The 10,276-nt window shown below is 42.6% G+C and overlaps 1 protein-coding gene across 1 annotated transcript in view; it reads right to left on the bottom strand.

The window, feature by feature from the left end:
• Positions 1 to 1,764: 1,764 nt before the first annotated feature.
• fat1b (FAT atypical cadherin 1b) overlaps positions 1,765 to 10,276 on the bottom strand; it is a 28,593-nt gene continuing 20,081 nt past the window's right edge. The window contains exons 21-28 of the mRNA XM_028960754.1: positions 9,967 to 10,098; positions 8,751 to 8,908; positions 7,994 to 8,459; positions 7,645 to 7,798; positions 7,025 to 7,135; positions 6,351 to 6,919; positions 6,147 to 6,215; positions 1,765 to 2,351 (exon numbers count right to left, since the gene is read on the bottom strand). Of these exons, the coding sequence (XP_028816587.1) occupies positions 1,873 to 2,351; positions 6,147 to 6,215; positions 6,351 to 6,919; positions 7,025 to 7,135; positions 7,645 to 7,798; positions 7,994 to 8,459; positions 8,751 to 8,908; positions 9,967 to 10,098 (2,138 nt within the window). The 3' untranslated portion in view covers positions 1,765 to 1,872. The remainder of the gene's footprint in view (positions 2,352 to 6,146; positions 6,216 to 6,350; positions 6,920 to 7,024; positions 7,136 to 7,644; positions 7,799 to 7,993; positions 8,460 to 8,750; positions 8,909 to 9,966; positions 10,099 to 10,276) is intronic.

The following is a 10,276-nucleotide window of genomic DNA, read 5'->3' as shown; positions in this document are numbered from 1 at the left end:
CAGCGTCAGGCTGGGTTGGCCTGTCATCGTGCGTTACAAACGCACCAGGCCCTGTCCCCAGGGGCGCTGTCACAACATGTCAAAGCATTTAAGTGCTGTCACTGTCCCATGAGCCCATTTGTAAGACCCTGGACAGACGGAGACCCTTCTTATTCAAGATGGTTGATTGGCAACAAATTTTGCAAATTGAACACTAATTATTCATAATATTCTGTGATTACTGTAATTTGTAGTGACTTCTGGACAATTTGGAAATTGTACAAATCAGATGTTGGCCAGGGAAATTATTGATCTCTTTATACATTAGATTATATAGTAAGAAATGTACTGTATAATCTGCTAGTTTCATTAAAGATGCACACATTCTGCACAGCAGTCCTGAATATCCTGCCTTTCCTATGAAGCAAATGGTGACAAATAGGGGTATACTGCCACCTCCTGTTCAATATTTTAACTTTCCGCATCTGTGGGCCAACACAACTGCACTTTTTAAATATGAGTATATAATATATCTGACAGTGACCTTGGGTTGCAAAGATTCTAAATAAGAGACCTTTTATTATTAAAGTTACATTCAAGTAGCAAGTCGAACATGCAGCATCTGTCTTAGTCGGTGACCGCACCATGTCTAATTTTTTCTGACAATATGACAGCTTGGCATTGACACAAGGATTGTATTTCATCAAATGCCTCCATTATGTTACGTTTTTTTAACTTAAAGATAAAACCTCTTTTCAGGTCATAATTTTATTCCCATAGTCCATCAACCCTGGGTTCTGAGAATTCTTCAGCCTACGGGATTTTAAAATTCCTGGAACGTTTGTGAGAGAAAAAGTAGTATTTGCCGTGATATGACCCTGCTTTCAACCAATATGATGACCCCTATCAAGGACAATTAAAACTGTATAACATCTAGTGCTTGGTGACATGGTATAATTTTTCCAAAGCATGCTGATGAAATGGTTTTACTGACCATCAAAGGAAAAAAACACTTGAGCCTTCCTGGATTAAAGTGAAATTTTGCTTTTTAAATCCTGGGGAAAAGTGATGGCTCCCCTTCAAAGTCAGAAGCAGGCGGCCTCTTGAGACTCCAGCTTCCCCACCACATAGAGATGGACTTCAGACATGCTGCTTCTTCTCTCTCTTCCCCATGCCTCGCTCAAGTCTCTTGCCTGAGATGTTTATTAATTGTCCTTGTGAGATTGGGTTCGACCTTGACGCTGAGCCCGGGCTTCTAAAATTCTGTTATGAAACATGACATTCTTAAATATGCAAATGAACACACCTACGTGCCATGATATGTGAATTACATAACAATAGGAGAATATTAATATTGTTGTACAATTTGTGAACTAATTGTTTAATTGAAGATGCCTCAATTAATGAGTTCATTGTTCAGACATGTCCAAATGCAACGGATAAACTCTTCTTTTTATGTTTCTTAATGTATTTGAATAATTGTTGAATAATTCAATTATTTAATTATTGTATCATGCATGAAACAACACTTCTATACCTCTCAAGATTGATCCGAATTTATTTTCAATAATAAGCAATGGTAACTGGTGAAAATTGCACCATTTAATGTTATTTCCACAAATCAAACAAACAAACAAACAACAAGTTTCAGAGCACTTTTCACCACTTTGTTTTTTTTTAGAACAGTTTTTTTTAAAACAAGAATGAATAATAGTAGATTGCCAATCACACAACTCATAAAATGTTCATTTACATGTAATATCTGTAAAAAAAAGTTTAACAACAATACTTCATTCTGACAATTTATTTATGGGACTATAGTAAAGAGAGTAAAGTGTCTTAGCAACAGAAGGGAAGAGTGGACTGTGCTAATAAAAGGTGACCAATTATCCACTACATATCAGGATTCTGGTCACTTTCACTGTCCACAGCTTCAGATTCTGCGCAAATCATTGACACATCAGAGCTGGAGCTTATATGTGTGCACAAGCAAAAAGTTGCTATGCCTTGGTCTTCCAAATGTGGAGAAACTGAGAACGCCTGATTGCCATCCCAGACTTCATTTGGACCTAATACTGAACCCTGAGGTACTATTAGGACGGTGGAGTAAGGTTTTCTTTGGGTGAAGGCATATTGGTGCTCAAAGTGTAAGAGGGATGCTACTTCTTGGTTATCTCCGGAGGCCTTCTGGGAGCTATGGCCTCCATTAAGCTCTGAAGGCCAATGAACATCGTCCCAGATCTGTGGCCCACGCGGGTAGTCTGTGCTTGAGTAGACAGGGGGAGGAGTCTGCACAAAGTCACACTGCAGAAGCTCCTGGACATGGCTCAGCTGCATGCTCGGGATACAGTCGGATGTTTCCCAGTGATAGCCTGTGTGACACAATACATTCAGTTACATTAACATTTAAAGAATTTACCAGACGCCCTTATCCAGAGCGATTTACAGTAAGTAGTTACAGGGACAGTCCCCCCCTAGAGACATTCAGGGTTAAGTGTCTTGCTCAGGGACACAATGATAGTGAGTGAGGTTTGAACCTGGGACTTTGAGGTCTTCTGGTACTAGGCTACTATCACCATAAGATTTAAAAAAAATCTTATTTGTGTGTATATCTTTTCATTTTGATGGCCCATATTAAATATATCTCAATAACAACGCAAGAAAAAGTGATCATCTGCGATCCACATCCTTTTTGTCTGATTTTTGTTGTCAAAATGCACTCTCTGATGCATATTTCCACTTCAACGCACAAACTCTACAGCTGCAGAGCTATTAGTGAATCTGACAGGCAGGTCTCATTGTTGAGGACTATTCTGACTACTGCGAGGAGAGGTTTTGAAGATCATAAGTTCAGGATAATTAGAGATCTTTCAGCAACGCTTTGAAATGGCTTGTTAAGCCTCCTCCATGTTAAATAAGATTAAACATCAAGGCGCCTGTGGGATATCGTTGAGTACATTAGAAGCGAGAGTGTTACAGAAGGGTTTATTTATTGGGTAGCATTTAACTTTGCAAGCTGCAAAATGTCACAGTATTTGCCAAACTAAGCCGGCAGAACATGCAGAGACAGAAGAACAAACAAGAAGACGTTGTCTGAAATCACCTCTGGAGTTCTGGAGGTCATTCAAGTCATTTGGTGTGGAAACAATGGACAAATGGCGAACAAGAGTTTGGCCCACGACATTTAGAAATGTCTCGGGGGTGAACACACAGGCTGAACACCAGAGATTAAAGCTTACATCGCCCTGAAACAAACGTAGCTGTTAATGCTGGGAAAAAAAAGCATGCCCTTCTTTCCATGATGTACATTTACATTTATCAGACGACTTTATCCAGAGCGACTTACGCTCAGTAGTTACAGAGACAGTCCTCCTGGAGACACTCAGGGTTAACTGTCTTGCTCAGGCACATAATAGTTGTAAGTAGGCTTACTTCATGGACTTCAGGTTTATAGGTGAGTGTCTTACCCATAAGGCCGCTACCACTGTGTTTCAGCAAAAACTGCAGAGTGTAGCAAGGTGGTAGTAGTCTAGTGGGTAACACACTCACCTATGAACCAGAAGACCCAGGTTCAAACCCCACTAACTGAGCAAGACACTTAAAAAAGTTGCTCCAGGGGGGAATGTCCCTGTAACTACCTATAATGGCATCTGATAAATGCTGTAAATGTGTATGTAATAAGGTAGAATGATATTTACACCAACACGCCATGAACCTGCACCACAGAAAGCTGTTTGTTATTGTTTAGTAATAAAATGTTATAAATGGCGTAAGTAAGTAGTTACTACTTATTAATACTAATAATAGGATAAATGAAGCACAATTGTCATATTTGTGTGTTTTGAGATAGGAGTCTTGATTTGGCACAAACAGAACCTGGCAACATGACCTCAATTTATTACAACATTTCAGCAAAGGGAAACGCCGTTAGCGCTCAGCCGCTCATACATTTTGGTCTTGGTCTTAGTTTTGGTCCGAGTGTTTGTACTCAAGGTTTTGAGCCTCATCAGGGCCCTTAGTTTTTGTAAACTCAAAATCTATAGAACTCGAACAAGAATTGCTGGTGTCTTCCTCCTGTAAGTCGCTTTGGATAAAAGCGTCTGCAAAATAAAGTAAAGTAAAGTAAAGGTTACATGTGTGGTTTACATGTGTGGTTTTCTCTGTTTTCCAGAGAAGGTCATGGTTAAGGTCTGAGTGTGATCTCTCAGGGTTTTGGTTATGTGTTGTTGTTTCCTGTATTTCAGGAGGTGCGTGCGTGTGTAAACTAACCTGGGCGCTGTGTCGTGACACATATTTATGAATAAGAAAATAAAACCATTCAATGCATGGGATGGCATTCACTCGTTTCAAGTTAAAAACTGTGAATGCAGAGATTCCTGTAGACCCGACATGTTTTCAACTGAACGTGGTCTCTATTAGCCGAATACAATGGCTCTCCAGCCCTCTACAGGACAATTAACATTCAGTGCTGGTCTAATTTGTACGGTGCAATTATTGGCAGCATAATGATGCATGTAGGAGAGAGATGCGGATAGCAGGCCTCCAGAAATCAGAACGTGAGAAATGAGAAGGAGACTGAGACCCTACTTTAACACTAATCACAGGGGTGAGAGACGGCACACATGAAATCACAGGGACCTACATCTAAAGAAGCAGCCGACACCGCGTCATTGTGATATTAAACAAACAGATAAATAAGAAGGTGTGGCACACTTACAGTTTGGCTCTTGTTAAACCCTGTTCTAGGTCTGTGGGCAGATTTAATCCATATGGGAGCTGAGGCCAAGGTGGAGTAAAAAAAAGAAGAAAAAAACACTCTGATCATCACTTATAAAAAGCAGTTACAGATGACCTGGCTGCCTTGTTAAATTAGAGATCAAAGGAACTGACTTACATCACACTGAGAGGTGGGGACTGACGCTGAACAGCCATGAATATATGTTCTACAGACCATATTTTTTGGGGGGGTGGGCGCGGTTAAAAAAAGATCAAGACTACAGACATATGCGCCGACCACGGCAGGAAGACATCCAAGTTCCACATCAGTACAGCGCATATATCAAAACACATAATAACAATATTCGATTCCACGGCTTGATTTGTGAGGAATATTACATTTACACACTGATAATCTGTATGCATGTTTGTCTCAGTGGAAGACGAGGTCCCATGATGTCTACAACCGAGTTTGTGTTTGTGTGTATTGGTATTATGGGGAAATTTTGATTATAATTGCTATATAAATCCTTTCAAAAAGTACCTGTTAGTTAGTAACTGAGTTACAGCATTATAAAAGTAACAAGTTACCAGGGTATGTAACGTAAAATGTTAACGTACCAGGGTTTTGTGCTGCTATCACTTCGCTGCTTTTTACACCTTTTGTGTAAAGACCCGCCTCTGCCTCTGGTTGGCTCGTACCATGAAGGTTCACTCAACCTCAGCCAATTATCATCACTTAAGCGGTTGCCTCGCTCCACACCAAAGTAATGAAAGAATCGTTGCCACTCCCGTGGCTGGTCGGAGAATTAATGTTGATGTTATTGTCAGTAACGATGGAACTACTAATTAGTTCAAGTACCCATTACTGAAAAATCACTGCAAATATCTGGCAACACTGTTTGAATAGTCCAACATTAGTCCAAAATCCCCAAACTGGGAGAGCTGGGTGACAAATAGTGATACTCAGTGACTGGGTGGGTAGTTAGTTGCTCCCCTCTAAGATACACATAACTAGCAAGCAAATGTGAAAAACATACATGATTCGACATCAGCAAACGCTCCCCACATGCTACGTACGATATAGCAAAGTATAAAAAATATACTTTACAGTAAGATAAAATCAATCAAGTAAAGACAAATCCAGTAGTATTTTAATTAAGTCCACTACATATGGTGGAAATGTGATAGAAACATTACCTTGTATACTTGGTGAACGCTAAAAAGTCGTCCAGTAGGTCCATGTCAGTTTTATACGGGTTTAATCCCCTGCTAATCGAGCACGCACTGATTAAGATCATGTTTCTCATCTCCTCGAGATTAGCCGGATCAGGGTAGGAATTGTCTGGACCGCGGCTGGACTTTTAAGATGCTTCCGGAACATAAATAACCAGCGAATGTAGGGCAGAGTTCTGAGGCATGCGAGACGCACAGAGCAGAGGAACTCTTACCGCTCTCATCGCTGGAATCTGACTGGAACGAGCCACGTGTTCGGAGTTCAGCGGCGCCGTCCTTGTTTCCTGAAGCAGACTTCACTTCATTACTTAACAGCACACAGCATTCATGGAAATGATTAACTAACCATCCTTAAAACAAAACGTTCAGGCAACTTCTCGACTTATCAGAAGAACCAGCTGGAAGGACCTGAGACCTACCCTCGCCCGAGGAGCGGGAAGAAGACCTGACGGCCAGTTGAGGGGACAGGTTGGGGGCTACGCTGCACACAGCCACGGGCCTGCGCTGGACCAGCACCGGGCCTGGATTAAAGGCGCTTATCTCCGGCTGCTCAGCCGCGGCTGAGCCCCCGCCGGACCCCCTTCCCGGGCTGCTGAGGAGGCTGCCAGGCATGCTGGAAGCACAGGCGCCCGGCCTGACTGGCACCCGTGTCACCTCGGCACAGGAAACGTGGACAGATGCCTGGTTCGGCTGATGCTGCTCCGGCTCCTGGATGGATTTGTGAGACTCGCAGGCGATTTTACGGCAGGTTAAGAACAGCAGCACGGTGACAACGGTGGAAAATGAGACCAGCAGAATTCCAAGGATTCCCTCCAAAGTCCTGCTCCAGGTAGTGGGGACAATTGCGTTTCTCCCCACTGCTTTGATTTCGCATAATGTCCCTATAAAGTCCACAGCGCAGCTGCAGTTGAAGGTGCCGTAGGTGTTGATGCAGCGCCCGCCGTTAAGACAAGGGTCCTCCACACACTCGTCCACGTCACTCAGGCACCTGGATGCAGGAAAAGCAGATGGCTGTGAGCAGGATCCACGCAGTACGTTCTTTGCCGAATAAAATGATCAGATGGGTATGTGTCCACCGTGTCCCTGTACACACGTCTCTCCTGCAAACCCAGGCCTGCACTGGCAGACTGGCCCATCCAGGCTTTCCACGCAAGTCCCTGCGTTGTGACACGGGTTGTCTTCACAGTATGGCCCAATCTGACACCTGGAGAAGATGAACATTTGAACTGTTCTGCAACATACAATAAAAAATACATATCTCCCATTTTGGAAGGGCCTGAAACAGCTTTTTTTTATTGAATATTTTTTTTAATAAAAGCAATATGTGTATGTGTGCGTGTGTATTCTGGTCGAAATTTGTTATGAAAAATGCCTTAAAGGTGTATCTCCACCCCCAGGAGTCTAATAAAGTGAGCGGGACGAGCTGAGCAAGAGGGCATGTCACTTTTGAGCCATTTTGAACCCATACAATAGGAAATTAAATTGTAATTTGTCAATATTAACACCCCCACTGCATTTCATGACTATAGTTTACAGCCCAAAAATGTTATTAGACTAAGAGCTAAAATATCCAGTACAAACTGTTGGTATTTCCCCCATTTATTTATTGAATAAATTGTTTATCTGTATATGACTTAACCTTAAAAACATGTACAATACCATTTTAAAAATTTATTTCCTCATTCTTTATTCTTTTGCTAGACTCTTTCATACCTTTGACCCGAATATCGTCCCTTGCACTTGCAGTAGAAGTTGTGCTTTTGTTCGATGCAGGTTCCTCCATACAGGCAGGGATTGGAGGCACAGGGCCTGTGGCTGACCTCACAGCGAGTTCCCATAAATAAGCCGCCACATTTGCAGTAATAGCCTTCAAAGGAAATCAATGATTCATCTCGACACTGCCATGGATGGCAGAATAATAACATTTACCCACATAAAACACTGTACCATATGAAGTGAGTAACTACAAGGAGAGGGATATTAATCCGAGGCTGTTAAAAGATCGATGTTCCCTTCGGCTGGGTGGTTTACTAGCTCGGTATAAAGGTGTGAAGGTGAGTACCTCCACTGGACCTGGGAACACACATCCCTCCATTCAGGCAAGGGTTGCTGGAACAAGCCATGGGTGGGAGCATGGTGCAGCCTGGCGAGACGTCCTCCACGTCCTCCACCATGGCACCTGACTGGGCCTGGCTGCTAAGCGCCAACGTTTGTCCATTGAGCTCCACCGCCTCCAGACAGCCGCGTAGGCTGGCGATGGCCGGGAGACTCCGCCTCCCCCTATGGCTCGCAAGGTGGCGGTGGCCGCCCAGAAATATGACATCGCCCAATTTAGGGGAGCAAGCTTTGCCCAGCATGACGTCCGAAGCCACGTGGACCCGGTCCAGGGTCAGTTTGGCGCGGTTTCCATCCAGGCCTAGTGAAACCGAGTGCCACTGGCCGTCATCCACTTGGGCTCGGTGTACGGCCGTGATGGAGCGGCCGTCACCGCCACATACAACGCGGTACTGCAGCCGGGCGTTGACTATCTGCCAGTTCAAAATCACAGAATCTTCCAATTAGGAAACCAGATGAAAAAAAAAACCACCAAATCGAGGATGTAGCTTTCAAAGAGACATCAGACGGCTGGAAATCAAAGTGGCTCGAACACATTTTATAAAACGAAAATCAAAGGGACAGATTAAGGCATATTTTAAAGTGGAACTTGTTCTCATTACCACACAGACTGTAATAAAATCTGTAAATAAATCTGGAGTGATGATTTAAATATAACGCTTTCGGTGTCTGAAGAGAGAGCTTTTCTTGTGAGAAGCACTCACTTCAAGGATGCTGTATCCATGGCCTCGGGTAAACATCACCGTCCCGTGAGGGGACAACGTTCTCAGCCTGAGGGAGAGGTTAAGCGTGTCCTTAGCCACGTCTTCCAGCAGGCGATACTTTACGAAGCTGTTCTCGCCAAAGGTCAACGTTAGACCCCCTGAACGACACATAAAAACCAGACATAAATACGCAATTGGCACAAATAAAGCAGAGCTCAAGCAGAAGATAAGCGTGTGTGTGTGTGTGTGTGTGTGGGGGGGGGGGGGGGGGGGGGGGGGGGTTGGGTTATATACATACATAAAAATTGGTTTGCACGATCCTTTGCATGCACACTCACACACACATACACACACGTACACACACACACACACACACATATATATGTATAGATAGAAAGAGAGAGAGTTCAACAAAATATTGGTTGCTGAACGCAATAGAGCAGGCATGTCTCTCGTGCATCGCTTTGCATGTTGGGAAAGGTGCTGGGAGGGTCTGAACACAAGTTATTTCCAAAAATTGTTGGAATTACACTTACACTTCAACAACCAGTCATATGGAATTTCTTTGATATTTGAGTCTTTGAATGTTTTTTTTTCTTGTAATACATTTTCAAAAAGAGCAGCTTATTAGTAAAAAAAAAGCATCACTACTTTCTTTTTGCTTTTATAAATATTAGAGAAGAGAAAGCTGGAAGCAAAACAAAATCCCTACACTTGCTGCATCTTTAATGCGAAACGATTGTCATTATCACAAAAGAACACTACGCACTACTTCAAATGTAGAGTGAAGTTATTATCAAAGTGATCCCTATTGCAATTTAGTACGCTTCGTATTTCCAGTGGACCATGTGAGGGATTTTAACATCAATAACGCTGATTAAAACATCATCTGGTCAACAAAACTCAAAGATGGACACCGTGCGGGAGTCTATCAGTGTTTGATGGATTTCATCATCAGAAGATAAAAAAAAAAAAAATCAGTATGACTACAAAATCAACTACTTCAGAAAAAAGCCTAAAGACAGACTTGTGAAGTTGGACACGGCTTTAAAAGCAGTGTGAGCAGAATGTTCAGCATCAACGGTAATATTTAACATCGTCTTTCTAAAACGGCAGAAATCAGCAATCATGTTCACATCTAGACCAAAGAAAAAATGTATTCAAAATGCCGTGTGTGATCTTGCTTGGGGCAGGACTAGGCGGAGTGAACTTTTACCTCTGCATTTCTCCTCTTCACCGCCGGGGCACAGACAACCGTACTTGTCTCCTTGTTTGTCAGGTAAACATTCTAGACCCTCTGGACAGGGATTACTTTCACACAGGTTATTCGATGCTGTGCATGCTTCACCTAAACAGAAGTGTTGACAAATTTATGTATTGAATTCAAATATAATGAGTACAATTTCAAATTGAAAACGCCCAAAAATGTTGAAGATATTTGCTGAAGTTAGCATGCTAACTTGTCTTGTCTTATCTTACTTGTAATACTGTTGTCTAATTCTGTTAGATTGTGATGGACGGCCTTA

This window comes from Denticeps clupeoides, chromosome 18 (genome assembly GCF_900700375.1).
Source record: "Denticeps clupeoides chromosome 18, fDenClu1.1, whole genome shotgun sequence".
Classification (NCBI taxonomy): Eukaryota; Metazoa; Chordata; class Actinopteri; order Clupeiformes; family Denticipitidae; genus Denticeps; species Denticeps clupeoides.
The sequence above is the reverse complement of the archived record's forward strand: the minus strand, read 5'-3'. Positions and strand labels throughout refer to the sequence as shown.